This window comes from Thermobia domestica, chromosome 7 (genome assembly GCF_964235325.1).
Source record: "Thermobia domestica chromosome 7, izTheDome1.hap1.1, whole genome shotgun sequence".
NCBI classification, from domain to species: domain Eukaryota; kingdom Metazoa; phylum Arthropoda; class Insecta; order Zygentoma; family Lepismatidae; genus Thermobia; species Thermobia domestica.
The window spans coordinates 300699403-300726490 of NC_137460.1; the positions used below are offsets into that span (position 1 = coordinate 300699403).

General features: G+C 35.8%; 1 protein-coding gene across 1 annotated transcript in view; it reads right to left on the bottom strand.

Moving 5' to 3' along the window:
- Positions 1–18109: 18109 nt before the first annotated feature.
- Spt5 (Transcription elongation factor subunit Spt5) overlaps positions 18110–27088 on the bottom strand; it is a 92743-nt gene continuing 83764 nt past the window's right edge. Inside the window, exon 20 of the mRNA XM_081766809.1 lies at positions 18110–18530. Coding sequence (XP_081622935.1) covers positions 18297–18530 — 234 coding nt within the window. The 3' untranslated portion in view covers positions 18110–18296. The remainder of the gene's footprint in view (positions 18531–27088) is intronic.

A 27088-nucleotide genomic window follows, 5' to 3' on the forward strand; every position in this document is an offset into this window, starting at 1 on the left:
AATAACTACAAGATTTATTACTTTTTCATAAGACACAGGTGTATTTGTGTACCAATCTTAAATTTTGGGAGGGGTACATTTCTTATTGTCATATCAATAATTGGTAATTGTTCTTAAAATTGGATAGTATCTCATTCATTGGGTAAATCATTATGATCACGTGATCAGTTATTGACCTATGATGGGATTAGGAGTCCAGGACATTGGTACATTTAATCTTTGTAGGATAATTTGAGAATGCGTCATTGTTATTGATTATTACAGCCAAATATAAACGTAAGCAATACGATGTACCACGTGATTGACCTTGATGAGGTAGTGTACAGGGATACATAGCTAACCTTATTGAATCTTATGACTCATAGTCTTAAGGGAATACATGCTACAACACTGGCAAAGTTATTGTTGATGCAATTTGATTGGTTGATCACTATCTTTCGTGCAATCTGAATGGCTGATCACTATCTTTCGTGCAATCTGATTGGTTGCTGATTTTCAAATCTTTGCTGCAATCAGTTTTAAGTTTTGTTTAACATTTTAAAAAGTTTTTGAAATTTTTTTTTTGTTTGAAACTTTGGTTGGACATTTGTTTTCGTTTGATATTTTTAGTTTGAAAATTTTTGTTTCGAAATTTTTGTTTGAAATTTTTTTTCAAAATTGTTTGTTTGAAACTTTGGTTTGAAATTTTTTCGTTTGAAATTTTTAGTTTGAAAAATTTGTTTCGAAATTTTGTTGCAAAAATTTTGTTTCAAAATTTTTGTTTGAAAATTTTGTTTGAAATTTTTTGTTTTGAAATTTTTTTCAAAATTTTGTTTGAAATTTTTTTCGTTTAAATTTTTAAATTTTTTGTTGCAAAAATTTTGTTTGAAAATTTTTTGTTTAAAATTTTTTGTTCGAAATTTTTGTTTTGAAATTTTTCGTTTCCAAATTTTTTTGTTTAAAATTTTTAAGTTTGTGCACTCGTTAGTAAAGAACCGAAACTGTTTAGAACAGAACCTCTGGCAACATTGTGGTGCAATAGTACACGTCAGAACATGATAATGCAACGTCATCAGTTTTGCATCATATATAAGTATCGTTCGAGTTAGTATTCATGATAACATCATCATGGCTACTTGTTTGCAGTTTCTAAACACACGTGATGTGATGAAATCATTTACCAAGATTACTAATTTACAACAGTATGTGCCTTATAGAATCTTAGCTAGCCAAATGATCCCTACAAAGTTTGGATTAAGAATCGTAGTGTAGCTTGAAAATTATAAGAATATAATTTTACCAGCAAGATATTTTCCCATGGAAGCATCAAAACAAGAAGAACTGCTGCGTTTCTTAAATACTGGATCTGTATCTTTATGTTACAAAGGATTCTTGGGTCGAAGTCATCAATTTGAATTTAGTACACAGCCAGATTCGTCAGAAAATGTGATGAAATCATGAATTCAAACGTCAGCACATTCCTTTACGTCAGACATGGTTGTATAAATTTGGTTGGTCAGCATGACGTCAGCAACTGTGATGAAACCATGAATTCAAACGTCAGCACATTCCTTTCCAATGACGTCAGCCGTAGTTCTATAAATCAACCAATACACTGTCATCCCACGAAATCATTTGAGCAAGTGCTTTTCAGGAGGAAAGATGTGTACTTCTAACGATAAAGAGTTCATCTTCGCAAGCTATTATCCAATAAATATATTTCAAACAAAACATGTGATGATTGGTATCAGTGCTAGAACATTTGAACCAGTAATTCGATTGGGCAAAGCAGAACAATTTGGTGTACAACTGACCTTTGAAGAATGGCAAATATTATGTTCACGAATCGACCAAATGAACGATTATTTTCATGATGAGCTAAATGTGACCATAGTCAAATCATTAGGCTCAAATCATGAAGTGGTGCTGCGTACAGTCCTCGAAGAGAAGATGGTGCTGTTACGTAAAAAGAGTATATTCCATGTCCCTCGCAACATGGTGTATCTAACGCAAACGGAATGGAACAAATTCATCAGCGTATTTCAGTGTGTTAAACATGCAGTGGAAGTGTGCAACAAAACAAGTATATTTCTAAAAAAGTACTATTTTGAAAAATGTGTTATGCATATTGTACAACATGTACCTAGATATTGTGATGGTTGTCAACATCGTTCGTGGGTGCATACCTGTATTGATAAACAGTTTATTTGTGATCAAATGGACATTGAGTTTCCACCAATTGATATCGCAATAGACCTTAAAAGACTTCAATTGGAATTAAAATTATACGCTAAAGACAAACTAGTGCAAGAAGTTCAAAATACATTGTATCGACAATATCCAGAACCACTATCTAGTATGGATGTATGTGGAGTGTAATAAAATGATCCATTTCAATGAATTGTGTTTTTTCATTTCAAGTACAACCCCATATTCTGATGTGTACTATTGCACCACAATGTTGCCAGAGGTTTTAGTTCTAAACAGTTCCGGTTCTTTACTAATGAGTGCACAAACTTTTAAAAATGTCAAACCAAACTTTCAAAACAAAATTTTTGAAACGAAAAAATTTGGAAACGAAAAATTCAAACAAAATTTTAAAACGAAAAAAATTTTCAAACAAAATTTTGAAAAAAAATTCGAAACAAAAAAATTTAAACAAAAAAATTTGGAAACGAAAAATTTCAAAACAAAAATTTCGAACAAAAAATTTTAAACAAAAAATTTTCAAACAAAATTTTTGCAACAAAATAATTAAAAATTTTCAAACAAAAAAATTTCAAACAAAAAATTTTGAAACATAAATTTCAAAACAAAAAAATTCAAACAAATTTTCAAACAAAAACTTTCAAAAAAAATTTTTTCAAACAAAAAAATTTCACGTTTCACGGTTAACCGTCAAACTATCCGGTTTTAACTATTCGATTAACAAATAAAAACGGTTTTGATCAGATTTATCAGAGAGTGCAAAATGTTGAACGAAACCAAGATTTTTAAATGTTAAACAAAACTTAAAACTGATTGCAGCAGATTTGAAAATCAGCAACCAATCAGATTGCACGAAAGATATTGATCAGCCATTCAGATTGCACGAAAGATAGTGATCAACCAATCAAATTGCATCAACAATAACTTTGCCAGTGTTGTAGCATGTATTCCCTTAAGACTATGAGTCATAAGATTCAATAAGGTTAGCTATGTATCCCTGTACACTACCTCATCAAGGTCAATCACGTGGTACATCGTATTGCTTACGTTTATATTTGGCTGTAATAATCAATAACAATGACGCATTCTCAAATTATCCTACAAAGTTTAAATGTACCAATGTCCTGGACTCCTAATCCCATCATAGGTCAATAACTGATCACGTGATCATAATGATTTACCCAATGAATGAGATACTATCCAATTTTAAGAACAATTACCAATTATTGATATGACAATAAGAAATGTACCCCTCCCAAAATTTAAGATTGGTACACAAATACACCTGTGTCTTATGAAAAAGTAATAAATCCTGTAGTTATTCAATAATAAAGCCGGTCAATAACCTTTAACTTTTGAATATTTGGCCATAAGAGGAACACCAATGGGTCCTAGAAAACGTTTACCAAATTATGTTATTTTATAATTCCCAAATTTAAAAGAGAACATAAACATATAAAGGTAATAAACCATATAACGTGTTAAATAGGGGTCAATAACCTCCGAAATTTGATTTCTGGTAGTTCTTTACCCATGAAAGGGAACGATGTGGACGATCCAAATTTATAGTGGTACATATTGAAGACCTGTACGAAGATACCAAATGCTTATATTAAACAATTTCTAAAACTGAGTGGATGAGTCAAGATACCCCTCCCAAATTTTTAAAGGGTGCATCAATGTACTCATGTCTTATGATAGGAAATGAACCTATATACATGACCATATGACCATATACAGTATAAGACCGCATCAAACGGGATAAATTGGGCCAAAAACCAAACACGTGATACAACATATTGCTTATGTTTATATTTTGGCATTTTTTTCTCATGAAAGGGAAGAAGGTGGACCACCCAAATTTATCATGATACATATTGAGGTCATGTACTATGATAGCGAATGCTTAAATTGAAAAATTTCCAAAATTTAAGGGATTGGGTATGGTACCCCTCCCGGGGTGCATCAATGTACCTATGTCTTATGATAGAAAATGGGCCCCTATACATGACCATATAATCATATTAGGTAATAGGACCTCATCCAAGTGAATAAATTAGGTCAAAAACGAAACACGTGGTTGTACTAAAATTTGGCAATTTCGTACCCATGAAAGGGAACGAGATGGACCACCCAAATTTATAGTAATATATATATATATATATATATATATATATATATATATATATTAGGGTCTTATACTATTATACCAAATGTTTAAATTGGGCAATTTCCAAAATAAAGAGGTGGGCCAAGGTACCCCTCCCGGGGTGCATCAATATACCCATGTCTTATAATAGGGAATGGACCAATATACATAACCATATAATCATATAAGGTAATAGAACCTCATCCAAGGGGATAAATTGAGCAAAAACAAACACGTGGTACAACGTATTACTTACGTTTATATTTTGACAATTTTGTACCCCTAAAAGGGAACGAGGTGGACCACCCAAATTTATCATAATACATGTTAGGGTCCAGTACTATAATACCAAATATATAAAATGAGCAATTTCTAAAATTTAAGGGGTGGGCCAAAGTACCCCTCACAAATTTTTAAAGGAGTGCACAAATGTACCTATGTCTTATGATAGGGAATAGACCCCTATACATAACCATATAAGGTAATAGGACCTCATCCAAGGGGATAACTTAGGTCAAAACCAAACACGTGGTACAACGTATTGCTTACGTTTATATTTTGGCAATTTTGTACCCCTAAAAGGGAACGAGGTGGACCACCCAAATTTATCATAATACATGTTAGGGTCCAGTACTATAATACCAAATATATAAAATGAGCAATTTCTAAAATTTAAGGGGTGGGCCAAAGTACCCCTCCCAATTTTTTAAAGGAGTGCACAAATGTACCTATGTCTTATGATAGGGAATAGACCCCTATACATAACCATATAAGGTAATAGGACCTCATCCAAGGGGATAACTTAGGTCAAAACCAAACACGTGGTACAACGTATTGCTTACGTTTATATTTTGGCAATTTTGTACCCCTAAAAGGGAACGAGGTGGACCACCCAAATTTATCATAATACATATTAGGGTCCAGTACTATAATACCAAATATATAAAATGAGCAATTTCTAAAATTTAAGGGGTGGGCCAAAGTACCCCTCCCAATTTTTTAAAGGAGTGCACAAATGTACCTATGTCTTATGATAGGGAATAGACCCCTATACATAACCATATAAGGTAATAGGACCTCATCCAAGGGGATAACTTAGGTCAAAACCAAACACGTGGTACAACGTATTGCTTACGTTTATATTTTGGCAATTTTGTACCCCTAAAAGGGAACGAGGTGGACCACCCAAATTTATCATAATACATGTTAGGGTCCAGTACTATAATACCAAATATATAAAATGAGCAATTTCTAAAATTTAAGGGGTGGGCCAAAGTACCCCTCCCAATTTTTTAAAGGAGTGCACAAATGTACCTATGTCTTATGATAGGGAATAGACCCCTATACATAACCATATAACCATATAAAGTAATAGAACCTCATCCAAGAGGATAAATTGGGCCAAAAGAACAAACACGTGGTACAACGTATTGCTTACATTTATATTTTGGCAATTTTGTACCCCTAGAAGGGAACGAGGTGGACCACCCAAATTTATTATAATACATGTTAGGGTCCAATACTATAATACCAAATATATAAAATGAGCAATTTCCAAAATTTAAGGGGTGGGCCAAAGTACCCCTCCCAAATTTTTAAAGGAGTGCACAAATATACCCATATCTTATGAAAGGTAATGGACCCCTATACATGACCATATAACTATATAGGATAATAACACCTCATCAAAGGGGATAAAATCGACCAAAAACCAAACACGTGGTACTACGTATTGCTTACGTTTATATTTTGGCAATTTTGTACCCCTAGAAGGGAACGATCTATTATCATTCCAAATTTATCATAATACATATTAGGGTCCTGTACTATAATACCCAATGTTTAAATTTGTCAATTTCCAAAATTTAAGGGGTGGGCCAAGGTACCCCTCCCAAATTTTTCAAGGGGTGCATTAATATACCCATGTCTTATAAAAGGGAATGGACCCCTGTATACGCCCATATAACCATATAGGATAAGAACACCTCATCAAAGGGGATAAATTAGGTCAAAAACCCCCGAAATTTGACTTTTTGGCAATTTTTTACCCATGAAAGGGAACGACATAGACACCCAATACTGATAGAGGTACATACTATGGTCCTAGGCTACCACATCAAATTTTTAGATTTGGCAATTTCCAAAATTTAAGGGGGGTGGTCCTATGTACCCCTGCCAAAATTTATGGGGTGGGCCATGGTACCCCTGCCAAAATTTAGAGGGGATTGTCCTATGTACCCCTAGGTCATTGACCCCGGCCAGGGACCATTGGTCCTGAGGCAGGGACCCAGGGGCCAAAAGTTGTCCTCAGGTGACGCAAATACTACTAACTTACATAACGAAACTGTTAAATAACTGTCACTAAATCAGTATTTTAACTTCAAAATTGTATCAGCGAATGTTTGTAATATTGTAAAATCTTTGTACTCATCTTTTTCAGTAATTTCTTGGATTGCCAGAATTTAAAATATCTGGAATTTTGTGTCCTGAAAATGTTAAAGGTTTTTGGTCTGCAGAATGTTCTTTCTCAACTGAGATCCGCCGTACTGGCTGAGGCCGTTGCCGTCTGGAAACTTCTTTGAAAATCTGCAATCTCATGTTTTTTCGGTCATATAAAACGTTTTCTTCAAAATTTCAGAAAGTGTAGAAGAGAGAAACGAGAGACGCGGACTTAGACGCTAATCGAGTCACCAACGTAAAATCTCGGAGTAACTTCTGAGCATAGTTAAATCGTTTCATGAGTCACATCTTTGAAGTATTACGCGCCTCGCAGTGTGCGAATTGTAAATTATCATTTCGATATTATTTGTGTTTGAATAGCGTTTGAAGGATTCAAGGAAGACATTTTTGTTATGTGCACTGACCAACGAACTTAATAATTTTTGAGGATATTTTATATCAGCTGAGGACAGAACTGTGGATAAGGATCTTTTGACGGCGAGGAACCAGTGGCGCAACAGGTACGACATTCTTATTTTGACCAAATTCCTTTATCATTATCCTTCACGAATTCCAAATAGCAAACCACGAACAATCTAAATTTCTTGAAACCTTAATTTTGTACGATCCTGTATCTAATAAATCGAATTAACGTGAACAGAAAGACTATTATTTCCCGTATCAGCTTTAATAATCATCACTCTAAGATTTGCTTGCAATTTATACAATTCCTGCTCAAGTTTTAGGAGCATTTTTGAAAGAGAAATTTCAGATATTTCTCTAGTTTGATCTGGTTTTTACTCAATTGCTACTATCCCTATACACAAATACAATTAGAGTAAGCCAGGCTAACAATAGTAAAATATTGTAAGTTCTGAATAATTCACTACTTACTCTGTAAAACTCAACATTTTCAGTAACTTGTCATCTAGTCAATCGGCATTACATCGAGCTTCTGCGACTCTATTTTATAGTGAATTCAACATGGTTCACGATAAATCACGATTGTTATGTCCGTAACAAAGTCTCTCTCAGAAGCAGCTCGTCCTATTTTCACTTACAGAATTGCCTAGGAATAATAACATTTATTTTTGATTCTATGAAGGGCACAAGCAGTTGCGGATCATCAGTTTCTGACTAGATTGTGTGAGCAGTTCGCCACAGCAAACTATTAGACACGCTTCGCGCCAACTTCGAGTGCGACGGAGTACAGTGCATAAAGTGGTCTCAGATTGTACGGGTACAAGGTTCGAATTGAACAGGTAACCAAGCCGAACGATCCTCTATCAGAGGAACATTTTGCGAACCTAATGCTGACCTGATTTGATGAAGACAATGAATTCTTGAACCATGTGTGTTTTCCCGATGAGAGGCTACTTTTCATGTGAGTGGATTAGTTATTAACTGTAATGTAAAGATCTGGGGATCCGAAAATCTACATGTCATACACGAACACATTTGGATAGTCCAAAGGTAAATATGTGGTGTGGTCGAGTAATTGGCCCATTCTTCCTTGAAAATGCAGTAACTGCAATTGTGTACCTAGATACATTGATCAACTATGCCATTCCTCAGTACACAACATCAGACGGTTGTTGTCTTTTAACAAGATGGCGCTCCCCGTCATTGGGTAATTATCTTAATCGAACTTTTCCAAAACATTGGATAGTCCATTCCATTAACCCCCTGATCTCCTGACATAACCCCATAATTTCTATCTATGGAGCATATTAAAGATATTGTGTAGCATGCAACAGCTCCTAATGTTCTGATCTTGCGACAGCGTCACATACGTCATTCACACAATCTCCTCCAGAAATGTTGAATACGTGGCGTGAAATTGAATGCCGCTTGGATACTTTGCGTTGTGCCAGGAGTGCATGTGGAAGTTTAGTACTTAGAATGTAATAATGAACTTCGAGAGTTGATGCATTTGAGGTTCAATCCATAATTCGTTAACTGTACACAATCAAGAGTTGCTTTTAATCACGATAAACATTTATCGACAATTTGTATAATAAATGTTGCTTCTGCAATATAAAATTTCTGCATGTAATAAGTGTCTACGTGTGCTATTCACACATCCAGTGATGTAACTAAGGTGTGACAAACGGGACTTGTACCCCGGACGCCGGGTTGAAAGGGCACAAAATTGGGCAAATATTTATTTTCTCTATAAAGCAAGGAAAAGAGTTTAAAAAACTCAAATCCATAAAAAAAAAAAAATACACCAGAAATTTAACAGGACAACAACGATTCGCCAAAACCTTAGGATCATATGCATAGAGCATAAGTTAGCTTCAAAGCTACCTTTTCAGAATATCTTTGCACCCAAAAGAGCCAACAAAGTTAAATTTCAGTTCCAATTTTTTGTCTTTTCATTTAACTTACACCGATTTAGGAGATTCGCGAAATGTTCGAGTATGATACTCAAGACAACAGCTTGACTGTTTGTCATAATTAAATATTCTATTCTAAAGCAACAGACTGTTGATTCATTCTACACATATGCACGTCCCGATTTAATTCCAACAACATTGTGATTTGCAGTTATTATGATAAGAATATGTTAAGCATGCTACTTTCAGATTATTTGGCAATGAAATACTAATTACTTTGATGTTTTATCTTGTACTAAAAATTAAATTATGTACCTACAATTTTGAAATGAACCTTTACGTACCACTTGAATTTTAGAAATGAAATGAAATGAAATCTGTGAGTTTTACGTCTCACGGTTATGCCGGTTAGGCTAAAAGAGACGGTGATAATGAGAAATGAATGAAATGGTGGAATGAAGAGTGGGAGGAAACGGGAGAACCCCGAGAAAACCCACGAGCACGGTTTTTGTCCACCACAAAGTTCACTTGGCGGGAGCTGGGATCGAAGCAGGTACCCCAAGCACCGGAGCTGAACGCTCTACCACTGAGCCACCGCGCCCCTGCCTTGAATTAAAAATAGAATAGAAGAATTATTGGGTGATGCCAATATTAGGTGTAGTCGAGGAGCGTTTTGGTTTGGTTGATTAGGGGCGGGCGCTAAGACGAATTCTTGCCCCGGGTGACAACTAGCCCAGTTGCGTCGCTACACACATCTTGATCTAAATGTAATTTATGTAAGTTTATTTCCTTCGAAAAGTTACGGTACACTTTATAATTGTTTTATTTCTTTCACTTATGACGATAGATGCAGGTAAGATTGAGAGTTGTTAGCAAATCGAGACGTCCGTACCATCTTCAATGAAACCTGAAAATCAGGCTATCGTTGTGAATTTACAGACCGCTGCCTACACTGATCCTGTGGTAATCAGCAAGAATTTGCGTTGTTAACTTTGTTTTCTTTCACTTTGCTATACATGAATGAGTTCATTATTTGTCATAAATTTCCTGCAAGTTTCCCAGACAATAAAGGCTAGTTCATCTAGTCTAGACAAACAAATGTTGCAATTTAAAAAAAAAAAAAAAAAAAAAAAAAAAAAGAGTATGAATGGAAAGGCGTGTCTCCATACACTTGCCGACAGCCCTCATATAAAGTAATCAAGTACGACAGCTTCCGTATTTTTAGCAGAGTTGGTTTGAATAGACAAGGTTTCCCCGTTTCTTGCTTGGTTTCATTGACCTCCCAAAACTGTTTGTTGTTTCATTCGAGTTCAGCAGCGAGGCTATGGGAGACGTTGACCTACAGCTCAACATGGGATTCGAACTAAATGAGCTCCCACCGGGAATCAAACTGTAAAATACGTTTTGCAAGGACTTGTAAGAAATGAAGACAATTATCCTCACTCTCGGATGTTCAGGTGTCCAACATACACCAGAAGTAAATTTAACATTAATAGCAGTGGTCGAAATGAGACGGTATGCGGTGGTATGCCATACCGCCTCTGGTTTTTCAGTGATCAAGTTATACCGTCAGTGAAGAGTAGATAATAAATCCAGTTTTCTACACAGTACATAATTGATGAATAGCTTTGCAAACAAAAAGATTTTATTTATGTAGAAATAATTTCTAAGTTGACAACACCGACATTATTGTTGTTTTTCCTATCTTTTGTTTTTAAAACGAGGTGTCTTCAGAGAAGTTCATCTAGTTTATATTTTGATGTAAAATATAACATAAGCATGTCAAGCTTAAATTACTATTTAATAGTATTTTTCTATTCCCCAAATATCGAATTGTTTCTCATGTACGTGTGTGTCTTCTTGCCTTGAATATAAATGCATATAAATGTATTTATATCCATATGAATATAAATGTCGTGTTTTGAGCATGGACGAAATTAGGGGTTGTTTGTTGTGGAAGCGATCTTCCGGGGACTTGAAATATCCATCAGTCGAGTGGAGGGGGGTCGCAGAAAACTGTTAATATAAAACCTCGGTTTTTGAGGATTTTCGTGTATACTTCTTTATAATACAACGTAAGGTGATATGTTTTATTTTTTCAGACAGTTGTTGCCGGAGAAGTCTCTCCATGTCTCTCCCCCACGTAACTATAAGGAAACTCTTCAATGGTTTTTACTCATTATGTAAATAGAAACTCAATCTTTAGGCAACATATCCTCATTGTTTTTCAACATTTAGATAGCCAGTATGTCAAGTCAAAATCGAAATAAAACACACAGTCTCTGCTTTCTTTTTCCACTTCAAACACGGATTAACAGCATAAGACTGCCGTTGTTCAAATGCAGGCAAGTAGTCTATTGTACAAAGCAGAGTTTTTTCTGTAATTATTGTGGTAAGCAAAATTGTTTTATCAAAGAAATGTTATAGTCAATTTTAGAAGTATACCCCAGAATTTCCTGTTTTATTGTTATGAAACTATCTTACGTTAATAAAACTTATTGCTTCTGGAGTGAGATTCGATGCGGTGCACAAATAGGTGACTCAAAGGAGACTCGCTTCCTTTACATGAACACAAAATAGAGATTTTATGATCATAGTTCGTTACTTCCAAATTCACGAATACGTTATGTTCATCCCCTTTCCATTAGAAAATATTGATTCAGAAACAAATACGTTTGCCAGACAATATCTTTAAACCTAAGAATGCATACTACGGATAAATAGCAAGATGTAACTTTTACATCAGAAGTTTTCTTTGTATAATCGAATTGCATTTTTCTTTCCCTTCTATTGCTGCGAAAAGCGCTGCACGCAGTAAGAATTCAACTTTACGAAGAAATGTAATAACTAACGAAAAATCGTCAATTACACTTTATGTAATTTTCAGAATGGAAACAGGAGTCACATCGAGAAGGATTCGAAAATGAAACAAGCCAACCCTCAATTCACCAATCAAGGCGCTCAAGCTGTGCACCATTTCCTCCTGACAATGAGGTACCTGATGTCAAAATTACGGACGGAAGAAAGCACGCCGTGGTATATTGACGTTGAATGGAAGGAGCTAAAAAGATCCTGGCACAAAATCAAAAGAAAGGTTACTTCCTGCGTGTGAAACAGCCAAACGATTTCAATAATCAACTCAAGAAAACTGGTGACCACATGAATATCTAAGAAACATGTAGAGGAAACACAGTAGTAGATTTTTGAACGCACACGAAACATGAATTGACATTTATTACAGCCATATTAGAATTTTGGCATTGCAAACTGCAGAGACTCACGATTTTCAATTTCAAGCTATTGTCAGCTGAATTTTAAACTTTAAGTCCTACTTTAGATGTCTTCATTCGTAAGATATTACGGCAAACTTTCAAATCAATTTTCTCGTTAACCTATTTGGTCTAGGAATTAATTCGTGCGGTTGGTACGCACACATTGAAGCTGTAGTACAAACACAAAATACATAAATACCTTAAGAAAAATATTGTCCATCGCTAGCCACCACTTTCGCCCATCTGTCAGGCAATGTACGGATTCCGTGGCGAAAGAAGTCCTCATCCTTGGAAGCGATCCAGTCAGAGACCCATGTTTCGATATCTTCTGAAGAAGTAAACTGCTATCCAATCAAATCGTTGTTCATGCAATCGAACAAGTAGTAGTCCGAAGGAGCAACGTCTGTTGAATACGGCGGGTGGGGTAAAACTTCCCATCCGACATTTTCTAAATAGGTTTTGACCGGTTTTGCGACATGTGGGCGAGCGTTATCATGTTGAACAATAAGTTTATCATGTCTGTTCTCCCATTCTGGTCGTGTTCTGGCCAGAGCTTGCTTCAAACGCATTAATTGTCGTCGATAACGTTCTCCATTCATAGTTTAACCCGGTTGCAGCAGCTCATAGTACACCACACCTTTCATATCCCACCATATGCACAGCATAACCTTTGCACAGTGAATATCTCGTTTTGGTTGTGATGGACCTGGTTCACCTGGTTTCACCCAGGCCTTTTTTCGTTTAGGGTTCTCGTAATGGATCCACTTCACATCACCCGTAATAATTCGATGCAGAAACCCCTTTCTGCTTTGTCGTTGAAGCAGCAATTCGCAAATGGTTTTTCGTCTTTCAACGTCTCTGTCTTTCAATTCATGTGGAACCCAATGTGACATCTTTTGAATCATTCCCATGGCTTTCAAGCGTTTGGAGACTGTTGTTTGATCAACGCCTAATGCTGCTGCAAGTTGTTCCTGCGTTTGACACGAATCCTGCTCGAGCAATGCTGTCAATTCTTCGTCTTGAAATTTTTTTGGCTGTCCAGCTCGCTCTTGGTCTGCCAAGCCGAAATCACCACTTCTAAACCGTGCAAACCACTTCTGACACGTTCGCTCAGCTAGAGCATGGTCACCATGCACTTCCACCAAAATACGATGACTTTCAGTCGCACTTTTCTGCATGTTAAAGTAATGCAGCAGGACACCCCGCAAAAACACTTTATCAGGCACAAATTGCGCCATGTTCACTTAACTACAAACTGGTGTTGACGCTTTAATCCACTGCCCTATACTACGAACGATACGCGATGACAGGGGTTTGCAACACATGTGTGGATACACGGAACTGTGGGACGCTCCGTTCGTTGCGCCATCTCTTGTCCACCCGCACGAATTAATTCCTAGACCAAATATATGAAATTAAGTTTTCTAACTTTACTATGTTACTCACAAAGTATTTGGAAAACTACGTGGCTTGGCTATACCTCCTTTGCAACTAATGAAGTTCACGTCTCATATCGCTTATTTGTAATCGCAGTCAACTTCAGTTGACTAATCATGAGATACGTCAGTGTATGCTTCTAGATATAGCTGTTATGTATGTACACTCAGGTCCAAAATTATTGTCAAATGTCTATAAATATGTTGTTGTAGGAATATAATTTGATAACGAATTCTACCGGTATTTCTTACAATGTTAGTATGTATATAATCGGCAAAGACATGGATGTGACAAAGGGTTTTTCCTAGTAAGATAGTGAAATCGGCCCTTGATCCAAATTCGGTCGCTGTTGACCCAAAAGGTTACCCTTGACCTAAAACTATATCAAAAGAATTTTGACCCCTCCCCTTACCGAATTATCGTATCATACATGCTCAAAATTTTTTTTTTTTTTTATTTTGGTGGGGGTGATCGAAAAATTTTGAAAGTTTCACAGATTGTAGATACTACCTAGATGTAAATGTACATTTTTTTTCAAAAACATCGATGTATATTTTCTTTATTTTTTTGGGTGTCGAAATTTTCAAAAAAATTGTAGAAAAAAAATTTGGGTGGGACACGTCGTTGATTTTTTGGTTAAAGAATTTGTTATACCCTTAGGTACAACATATATTTTTTTTTTCGGGGCTTGAAAGTGATGGCAACATCGTCAAAAAGAAAAAAACTGAAAACGAACGTGTTTTTTGCACAATTTTTCTACCATTTTAGGGCCCTCAAGGTGAGGGCCCCTTCAAACAATCCTTTGTCAGAGTTCACAATCTTCCTTTCTCTTGCCTCCCTTCCGCTTATTTCGTTCTTCCGCTGCTTCGATTGTGTCCATTTCGGAATAGAAACACCAAATACATCTCCGTAACAGTGCTTCCACTTCAAGCAACTCTTGCACAACCAAGTTACACACCTCGCGTCGGCTCCGCGTATCTATCAGTGCTTGTTTCAGTGGCCACACATAGTGGCGCTCTCTACCGCGAGCTCTGTGTATAACTTGGTTGTGCAAGAGTTGCTTGAAGTGGAAGCACTGTTACGGAGATGTATTTGGTGTTTCTATTCCGAAATGGACACAATCGAAGCAGCGGAAGAACGAAATAAGCGGAAGGGAGGCAAGAGAAAGGAAGATTGTGAACTCTGACAAAGGATTGTTTGAAGGGGCCCTCACCTTGAGGGCCCTAAAATGGTAGAAAAATTGTGCAAAAAACACGTTCGTTTTCAGTTTTATTTCTTTTCGACAATGTTGCCATCACTTTCAAGCCCCGAAAAAAATATATGTTGTACCTAAGGGTATAGCAAATTCTTTAACCAAAAAAATCAACGACATGTCCCCCGAAAAAAAAAATTCTACAACTTTTTGAAAGTTTCAACACGCAAAAAAATAAAGAAAATACGCATCGATGCTTTTGAAAAAAATTCACATTTACATCTAGACAGTATCTAAATCTGTGAAACTCAAAAATTTTCAACGAAGCCCACCAAAATTTTAAAAATATTCAATTTTGAGTATGTATGGTATAATAATATGGTAAGGCGAGGGGATAGGGGGTCAAAAATTCTTTTGATGTAGTTTTAGATCAAGGGTAACCTTTTAGGTCAATAGCGACCGAATTTGGATCAAGGGCCGATTTCACTATCTTACTAGGAAAGACCCTTTCATGTCAAAAGAGAAGTAAATAAGAATAATAAAACGAAAATAAAACTTTCTTGACCATTTGGCAACATTTTGTTTTACTCATTCTAATTTTCGTATTTATAATTCTTTTCCTATGAAATTTACTACAAATATACATTTCCCGATTATACACATAGTATCAGTATTAAAAGTACCCTGCAAAATCATTATCAAATTATATTCTTACAAGAAGACAGTTATAGATATGCGACAATCACTTTGGACATGAGTGAACATAGATTTCGGAACTAAAGAAAAGAAGCTCACATGAATCATCAAATAATTATTCTTTACAGATTGAATCGAATATAGAAAAAGAATCAGAAGATCTTGTGGGCTGAGTTCACCTATAAACTTCCACGCTTCATTGGGATAACGAGTGCTACATGGGCAAAGGAAGAAAGTTATTAATTTGTTTTGTTCTGTTGATCTACCAGTTTGATTTATGAGATTAGTAACTGTATTATAGTTGTGATTTAAGGACATACGGCAATACTACGTTGATATATGTGATCGAAGAAACAGAGCTTTTGATCTAGAGGCAACAGTATTAGTAGTGTGTTGAGAGGTACTGTCTGAATATTCACTAACAAAGTAACCGATATTGATACCAGGACGTTCTCCCTCTCTTAAATTCGGCTGAGCATTTCTTCTGTGACATACGAAGGGGTACAATCACTATCACCTAAAGTAGCAGCCATGTTAGCGTGGATCTCCTGTAGCTTTAAGCTTTTCCTGTGGAGATATTCAATAACTTTCAGGGTTCATTGGGATAACGAGTGCTACATTAGCAAAGGAAGAAAGTTATTAAATTGTTTTGTTCTGTTGATCTACCAGTTTGTTTTATGAGATTAGTAACAGTATTATAGTTGTGATTTAAGGACATACGGCAATACTACGTTAATATATGTGATCGAAACAGAGCTTTTGATCTAGAGGCAAAAGTATTAATAGTGTGTTGAGATGTGCTGTCTGAATATTCATTAACAAAGTAACCGATATTGATACCAGGTGGTTTTCCCCTCTTAAATTCGGCTGAGCATTTCTTCTGTGACATACGAAGGCGTACAATCACTATCACCTAAAGTAGCAGCCATGTTGGCGTGGATCTCCTGCAGCTTTAAGGCTTTCCTGTGGAGATATTTAATAACAGCTATCGCCTTCAAATTCTCCACTTGGTCACACTTTGCTCACTCTTCTGTCTTTCTGGACCTGTAACAACGAAATAAAAGTCAATACTACTACCAAATTTGGTATGATATTATAGAAGATTCAATAAATACGGCCTAAAAGTATTGCATGTTTAGTTCAAGTATTTCTTGGTTAGGCCTAGACTCGATGCAGGGTTGGCAAAAACCATGGTTTTTATTGAAAAAACCAAAAAAACCAAAAAAAAACAGCTTTTTTGTTTAAACCCGGTTTTTTGGTTTAAACCCGTTTTTTTTTTTTGGTTTAAACCCGTTTTTTTTTTGGTTTAAACCCGGTTTTTTTGGTTTAAATAATTTACTCTATGTATTTATATTATTTATGGACAGAAATTAGTTTGTTTCGCCTTGGTGTTATTATGCAACAACAAGGTTATGCTGGATGAGGTCACATAAGCTTAAAGCGGAATCCAAACCACTTCTCGGCTTCATTCAAGAAAAATTGTCCATTTCGACACGAAACCGGGACTAATTGGTCACAAATGTGATTGCTAACTCACTCACGAAGGACTCCTGATAAAAATTCGTTGTACTGATCTTTCCATAGACCTAGTTGTTAATATAATTGTCAAGAGTCATTTCAGAAGGACAAAAAGATAAACAGTTACACAAGTAAAAACATTATACAATTATATATAAATCGGGAAACTCCCGCCTTAGCCATTGGGAAAATCCTGTTACTTTAAATGTATTTGTATATAAAATTTTAAGGTCAACGTATCACAATCACTACGCTAAAACTGAGGTATTAAATTACAAATTTGGTATGTAGATATCATTCAATAAAATTAAAACAAAGTCAAATCCAAGCTGATGTTGGAAGCTGTGTAAGCAGTTGATAAATTTTGCCAATTTCTATCAATATATTTAAGCAACCTTGGCTTCTTTATAAAACAATAGGCATTCAGGCAAGTAGAAATATATAATTTCGTTTCGTTTCGTATGTTTAGGCTTAACATCGTTATGAAATACCAAGGTTATCACGGAGAAGACTTTCGCTTACACATAGAATCGCTAATTGGTTTACACTTGAAAGATGGGTTGTGGTCGACCGAGAATTGAACACGGGACCCCTTGATTAAAAGGTGAAAAGTACATAAACGTAATGCAGATGGTTTCATATGTGGAGACGTCACCATGAAGTTCACACGATTTAAAGCATTTTTCGTTCTTTTTTTGTTTGGTTTAAACCATGGTTTAAACCACCTTGGTTTAAACCAGCCAACCCTGACTCGATGTAACAACCCTCATACTCTTGAAGCATATGATGAAGGGACGTATCGGCTTTTTGAGTAGATCAATTATAATGTGCGGTGAACGGTTAAAACTCCCAACATATTAAGACTTCCAATGAAAATAACTTTTTATCCTTAAGTGTTTATTTCCAATACAGAATAATAAAGGAACATAGATAGTGATTTACAGTGAACTGTACAAAGTGCTTTTTGGACCACAAACAGTTAAAATAGTTAAATTATACATTGGAATAGGTCCAATACAATAACACGCTTCGACTTGCTAATATTTTCTATTTTTCTTAAAAAAATTCTAGGACCTCATTTTACACAAGTATCGCAACTGAACCATTTTGACGTCACCCTGGCTGAGCTTCACGACGCCCTCCATGTTGTCGATGGAGAGCAACGTCCCCACGGCCTCCCGCTCGTCTCCCATGATCACCTTCACCTGGTCACCGTGCGAAGGCACCACTGGCTCCAGATGCTCAGCTAAGATGTTCACCACACGGTCTTCCTCCGGCAGAAACACGGTGCACATTCCTCCCTGGTGAAGAGAATAGACACAAATGAGATACTTCAAGTTACAGGATCGGAAGCCAACTATAAAACCTTGGTCGTAGTCCAATATTACTAACCTAGATTACCTGATCGTCAGTGATTGGTTGGAATAAGAAGGACAATCGGACATTGACATATTTCAGACGAAGGCCAGAACGTCTTCAGAAATATACGTTAGAAACTTAACGGAATTTGGCTACGCGACCAGGATTTATCAGTTAATCAATGTCAATAGCCACCCAAGCAAAACTAGGTTTAAAAATTGTATGTTTGAGATAATCATCTAAGCTCCCGTAAGAGTCCTCTAGGATAGATTCAGTTATATAGCTTGTATTGTATTCTGGGATAGTCGACACTCATTCCTACTTCTCCGGGATGTAAGATATTCAAGCCGCAAGTGCGCAAAATAAGATTATGACATCTTACTGTTCCTGAAACTGCAGCGACATGGCAGCAACACGTGTCTGGTTACCACCAAAACGAAATTATGAATTAATAGGATAATGTGTCTGATGTTTTGTATATTCCACGCTCTTAAGACCAAAATATCTCATCCACGAGTTACTCAACAGACAACGTTATACATAGACATTAATTTCCCGAGATTTAAGTAAACACACAAAGACATTGAATAAAAGCTGCAAAAGAAAGTATGATTGATTATTACTACTGGTAAGACATAAATTACCAAATACAGAAGAGATTTTTTTTTACAGGATTGTTTAATTATTTCCTAGAAGAATGTCGCCTGCTCCAAGAAGGACGCCCTTGACGCTGGAGGACACTATGATAAACAGGTAAGTACAAAGCGAAGGTTAAGAAGATTAGGGATACAGGTAACTATCTTAGATAAGTGTTAGGATAGGTATGATTAGCAAGTACATGAGTCTTGCTGATAGCTCATTTTTATAGTTGATGTTAATTTTGAGTTTAACGTCCCTTTTAGCAGCAAGGCTCTATGAGACGGAACCTAGTGATTAATGTGGAACCGAACCACATGAGCTCCCGCCAAGCATCGAACCCAGGTCTCCAACACCAAAGGCACATTCGCTAACCGCTTAGCCACGAAGGAGCTCTCTCATTTTTATAGTAGCATCCTTATTCTTCTCTATGTACATATTATTTGAATAAATTATACGTCACCTTAGATAAATACAAAAATGCATAAGAATTTCGCCTATTTATTCATTAGTTCCAGAAATCTTACTAAATCTTTACTTACTTATTTTACTCATATCCAATTGCTTGTATTCCTTGATTAACAATTGTTTAATTTCTTCCAGATGATAAGGGGTTAAATCAGAAATCATACTGCTGCAATCACTAACAAGAATATCCATACACCACTTCCAAGAAAACTTTCTGGTGATTTGGATTTTCTCTGGGATTTTGAGGCATGTATGATTAAATCTATAATGTTGACATCGCTATGATTCCAAGTGATATCAGGACAAGAAGGGTCCTGACTAAATTAGCAATCCATATTGTTCGTATCAACTATTATACCAATTCCGAACTTTACAAGCAATCTGTTTACTCAAGTTAAATTAAATTACCGCTTTACCAGGTTTTCTGGTTTATTAGCAGATTTATTGCTTCTGCTATTTTCGTGGATTAACTTCTTCTATTTCCCAAAAGTAAAGTAATCTGGCTTATGTGTAAATCTCACACATTTACCATGCAGTACATATTTTCTCTCTTTTCTTTTCAGATCATTAATGGCATTGGCTCGGACTAAAAATTATGTATGGCCCATGATTTCGGGTTCAATCAAAGTAAGCAGTAAGCAAACCAAATAAATTAAAATGCATAATTCTTCTTCTAATCCTTTTTCGAGTCAGCTGCAGTCGCCTCCATCCTCCAACTATTTCTATCTTGAGCCATATCGTTCCTAACACAGTATTTCGAAAACTTACATGTATTTCATTAAAAGGTTTTATCTCGTGCGTTATTGATAGTTTGTGAGATTCGGTGTCGTGAACATCGTCCTAGTGTTCTCTGCAACCATGAAAATTTTCACTGGTAGCTTGACATTGTAGTGCACTAGTTAAGTGTTTGTGTGAATAACAATGGGGAAGTCCTATTACAGTACGGGCCGTATTAAATGTGTTGATTATTGTAAATGCCATAAGAGGATTGTGCACAGAAAGAATTCTAGACAAAAATTTTATCTTGCGGTAAAATATATGGATCGCGTACAGCGTGTCTGACAAAACGTACTATTAGGGGAGAATGATTATTTGTGTCCTGTACACAACGCGATTTGAAAGGTAGTATGAAAAATTTTGAGAGGTGAATCCTTCACCGAAGTCTAGGTTTCACCGATAACGGCTGTTTTTAATGGCGACACATTCATGTTTGGCATGTTAACTGTCTGGTTGATGGTTTCCAAATCTACATTCAGAGGAACAAATTCTTTATCTTGCTGGTGCATAATTTCATATTTACACCTTCTTTCGTAGTCACCAATATCTCACACACATTCATGTTGTTCACGGTAAATATTCAAAGCACCGTTTGCACAAATAATCATTCTCTGCTAATACTACGTTTTGGCAGATGCGCTGTACATATATTTTACCGCAAGATAAAATTTTTGTCAAGAATTCTTTCTGTACACAATCCTCTTATGCCTTTTAGAATAATCAACACATTTAATACGGTCCTTACTGTAATAGGACTTTTCCATTGTTATTCACACAAACACTGTAACTAGTGCACTACAATATTATGTTACCAGTGAAAACAGTTTTCGTGGTTGCAGCGGAACTTCTTGAACAAGTTCGAACTTGATGCGTGGAGTTACGAGAGGTTTTGCAATAATAAAAGATAAACTTTCTTCTTCTTTGTATTATTATTATTATTATTATTAATAAACATTTAAACATTTAAACATTATTATTATTATTACAATTTACACAGACGTAGTTTTTATTCGACATTTTGATTTTATTAATGATGGCAAAACCACACTTAATGTTGCAAACTATCAATAGCGCACGAGATAAACCTTTTAATAAAATACATGTAAGTTTTCGAAAACTGTGGTGATGTGGGGAAAATTGTGCTTCATGTGATGTTTACAATCATTAATGAATACCAAATATCAAATAAAAGCCACATAGTGTCATTTGGAAACAAATAAAAGTTCTACCAAGTTGGCAACCCTGCCAACCGAATTGCAACACACACGTAAAAATTATCATATTGATACAAATCAACTTTCTGAACTTCATCATAACTTTAACACACAGTTCTGATTTAACGCGAAATTTATATTTTATTTTCCATTGTCGCGAGCCGATTTTGGGTCCTGAGTTAGAAACCCTGTAACTCGAAAACGAAAGGGAATTCGACTCATGTTTATAGGTACTTTTCTACTGGATTTGATGTTAGGATTCATCTCTCAAAATTTACATACTCCCTTTCAAATCACCTTGTGTATAGGATCTAAATGCCCATACAGAATATTTAATTTCAAGTACAAAAATCGAAATTTCAATAATTAATTGCGAATGTTAGGGGCTGCAGCCGCATGAACGGTTAACGGATATTAAATACTTAGGTACTTCTCCAATACATGTAAAAAAAAATCAGATTTTTAAAAGGTGGGGCTTTTGAGAAAATAGCATCCAAACATGGCGTCTTAATGAAATTTTCAGCTTTTCATAATGCTATAACGTGGGATGTAGTCAGAAACGTAAGTCCTTTGCATTTTCAAGAGACCTTATGGACTAGATTTCGATGCTAGAAGCAGATGGTTGATACTGCTCGTGAGGACAGAAAAAAATGTTTGAAGTTAGCAAAAATTTCACCAAAGTTGGCAACATTGCGAGTGAATTGCACGATTCCTATTGGACCAATAGACGAATTTTGGCCCTCCACCGAAACATACAACTTTATATTCTTCCTGCTATTGCGATTATGTTACTAAGTACACTCGTACCTCTACAACAAAACTTTTAATTTGACCTGTTTTCTTTTTCAGTTTTTTCAGTTTTTAGAGCAATCCGAGAGGAGGGCAGCCATTTTGGAAGGCTGCATATCGAAGGATTTTTTTTTTTTTTTTTTTTTTGAGCAAAAAGAAAAAAAAATATGGGTCTAATAATATTGCATGTAGATCCCATATAAAAAAAATAAATGAAATCTGATACTATGATGGGGACCAATTGTGGTTTGCCTGGACGATTTGAAATGGAATGGGTGATATATATATATTAGGGTGGAGCGAAAAAAATTTTTTTTGAAATTCGAATTTGGATAGGGGGCAAAAGTTGCATCATATCGTAGTATTTTACCATAGAAAATTTCAATTCTCTAAAATAATTTTTAGCCGGGGCGCAAGGGCCTTTAAATTTGAAATTTTGTAAATCAATTTCCGTTTACTATGTAACCATTTAGCAAATGTTCGCTGAAAGTAGACTTTAATTTATATTGTGGATAGAGGGCAAAAGATGTATCCTTTGTCAATAGATAACAACATGAATCTTTAATTCTCTAAAATTATTTTTAGCCGGGGCGCAATGGTCCTGAAATTTGGGAATAATAAGACGAAAAGTGATCAACTATAAGCATTTTGCGAGTCTGTCATAAAGAAGCTCTTTGCTATTTAATAAGACTTCTGATATCCTACAATGAACTTTAGGCAGTATTGTTAATAGTACAATAGTTTGGTTGGTGGTGACAGTGGTGTAATTAGGGGGGGAACGGGGCTTGTGCCCCGGGCGTCGAATTGGAGGCCGCGAAACCGGGCATATAATTATTTTCACTATAAAGCAAGGAAAGGAGTTTTAGCAAACTAAATATTATTTTTAAAAAAATACCTCAGAAACTTAACAGGATAACAACGATTCACCAACCTTAGGATCATATCCATAGAGCTTATGTTGGCTTCAAGCTATCTTTTGAGGACTTTGTAAAACCTTTGCATCCAAAAGAAGCCGTAAGGTTAAATTTTAGTTCCAGCTTTTTGTGTTTTCATTTAAGTTACATCGATTTAAAAGATTTGTAAAATGTCCGAGTATAATACTCCAGACAACAGCTATATTGTTTTTCATAATTAAACATTCTATTCAAAAGCAAAAGATGTTGATTCATTCTACACATATCCACATCCCAATATAATTCCCAAAACATTGCGATTTGCAGTTATTTCGTTAAGACTGTAAGAATGTGTCAAGCATGCTACTCTCAGTTATCAATCAGTTACAAAGTAGTTTAGTGTTTTATCTTGTACTAAAAATTAAAATATGTACTACAATTTTGAAACCAAGCGTTATCACTTGAAGAACGAATGGAATAGGAGAACTACTGTCTGATGCCAATATCAGATATAGTTGCGGAGCCTTTTGGTTTGGTTAGTCGGGGGGGGGGGGGGGGGGGGATAAGGCGAGTTCTTGCCCCGGACGATAACTAGCCTAGTTGTGTCGCTGGGTGGTAAGTAAAAAATGATATTCGGTATTATTTATATTACTTGGACAAAGAAATTCAAGAAAAGAGAGGGAAGGAAAGCCAAAAAGCGATCTTACGGTGAAGCTTTCACCCAAAAAGTATTATACTTTACTATAGTTACATTATCGAATCTTCAGACTACTTGTCATCTTCGGAAACAAGATAGGAAGGCAATAAAGAACACACTGAAGCTGGAGGAGATAATATTTTAGTTGGAAATATCCTTTGAAGAAGACAAGAGAGCAAGCACAGATTGGATGCACGCAAATTAGAAAATTCGTCCCAACATTAGCAAAAGTGAAGGAGAAAACCGGCGTGACTAGAAGAAAAATTGCAGCAATTGCTACTGCGGTTTTGGAAGACTTTAAATATGTGAGTCTAGAGCAGTCGCAAAACATAATTGACAGAAGTAAAACTCAAAGAGCGGTTGTGAAAAATGGTATAAGTGTAAAAACTAAGAGACTGTTAATAAAGTGAAACCTCGTGCCATCTATTTTGATTGGAAGAAAGACCAAACGCTCACGATGTCCGGAAGATGAAGATGGAAGAACATTATTCTATCCGTGTAGAAACAGATAACAAATTTCTCGGCTATACCGGAAATGCTTTGACCGGATCAGCATCAGCAAAGAATATTGCTAGTTTCATCTGCAGCGAATTACAAGAAAATAATGTGGACTTATTAGATCTAGTAGCTATCGGCTGCGATGGCACTAATATTAATGTTAGGCCCTTGCAGTGATGATATGCTTGTTGCATTTCATTGAACTACCACTTCGTCATTTACTAAAAGAAATCGATGGTATAAGTGCTGGCCCTTACACTTTCTCTGGCTCTATTGGTAGATCATTAGTGTATTGTGAAACAAATTCAGTGTACGGCTTCGAAAAGATTTCTTCAGAACCTCCTACACTCCTAAATGTGCGTGATCTCAGTTATGATCAGAGGTACTTGGGTGAAATACTCCAATCTGTCATAAGATTAGACTGATAAAAGCCTAGCAGATTAAGAAACCTGGGAAACTTGGGCATGTTCGCTGGTTAACAGTGGCTTACAGACTTTTGCGTCTATAGGTGTATATATCAATGCCAAATCCTTCAGAGGAGCTCAAAACTACATCAAAGTTCGTGGTAAAAGTGTGGTTCAAAATCAAACTCAAAACCTCTTGTCATATACGGAGCTAAACATTTGTTCCTGACCATAAAACTTTCGCGATGTTTACAAGAACCATACAAGACTCCAGTCAATAAAGTAATCTCCAGAAATGCATTCTATGCGAATCCTTAAAACATTCTCATTGCCATGATTGGTGAAAACAGATCAGCTACACGAATCCTTGCTGCAGATAAAATATTCTAATCCAGAAAGCAGTGTAAACCTTCTGAAATTCGTTCCTTCGAAGTGCCAGTATTAAACTTCGAGACTAATAATTACACAGAAATGATTAACTGGAATGAGTGTAATATAACAGAACGCTAATACTGACTCATGAGACACACGAAAAATTGCAAGAAATTCGCGCTTCAGAAAATACATGTGTTGATATCCCTGAGTTCAAATGTCATACGCAAGTAGAGGAAAGATTGATTAGTGAAATTAATTAGTGAAACTTCTTTCAGTATCTGGGGCACGAGAGAGCGTTTTCTCTATTCGTTCCAAAATTAACTCGAGAAAAACAATGCCTACTTTTGAGACAGTCGCAGTATTTTGCAGGAAGACGTGAACGCAACTTATGAAAAATTCAATCTAATGTTGGCGGGTGGGTGGGATTGAACTCGACAGCAGTCACCTCTTAATGATAAATTTTGGGTTGATGTAGCCTGTAACATAGAATATGAATCTCGGTAGCTTTAGAAATTCATCTCGTCGCGACAACGAATCTTAACACCTTCAAATTACAGTCTACTTCAAGCGAAAGGCTGTTTAATAATTACACAAATACACAACAAACATGTATTCGTTTACAAAATCTACGAAACTTAAGGCCATGGAGCCCCGGCTAAAAATATTTTAGAGAATTGAAATTTTCCATGGTAAAGTACTACGATATGATGCATCTTTTGCAACATATCCAAATTTGAATTATTTTTTTTAAATGGCCTCTTTTCACTTATTTGCATAATCTTCCAAACTTTAGGCCCATTGCGCCCCGGCTAAAAATTATTTTTGAGAATTGAAATTTTCCATGGTGAAGTACTATAATATGATGCAACTTTTGCCCCCTATCCAAAATCGAATTTCGAAAAAAAATTTTTTTGGCCTCTTTTCACTCCACCCTAATATATATTCAAGAAGCAGATAAAAATACAGCTATACTTGCAGAAAGACTAAATCATATTGATCTGCGGAGACTACAATGTTGAACAAATACGACTTGACTGTATAAAGAAGCAATTGTATACCAGTCTTTCCGTCCATATATGGGAAATATCTTTCGTACATCATATCGATCAAGAATAGAAAAAATAAACACTGCTGAACAAGACTGCACTTATTTAATATAAAAACACATTTACACATGACGTTTCGATCTTCTAGCCAAGATCCTCATCAGACGTACAGTGAGTGATGCAAAAAATTACTCAAGTATATATACACAATTCATCTCTCTATCTGCTCTCTCATTGGCCCGTTCAAACAGACAATCAGAAGCGTGGAAATCTATCTGAACTACATTCATAACATAACATTCTACCAGAAAGAAACAACAAGGAGCAAGCAACCATTGAATACATTAATTCATATACATTTTTCTGAATTTATCAATAATATTTCTCCATTCTTTATTAATGCTGATACCTTTGGTCCAATTCATTAATTTTACATCCTCTTCCTTTTCTATCCACCAGGCCTCTTTCCACTTTCTCGGCCACAATCTTTTTTCCCGTTCCAGCACAATAACTTCTTCCCGGTTCACATCATGTCCCTTTTATTTTACATGTTTAAAGATTGCGTTTGTTTCTCTGCCATATTTCACATCACTTTTATGTTGTTTAATTCTTTCTTTCAATAATTTCCCTGTCTCACCAATATATTTCATATCACAATCCTTACAATTTATACAATAAATGACACCTTTCTGATCTCTCTCTT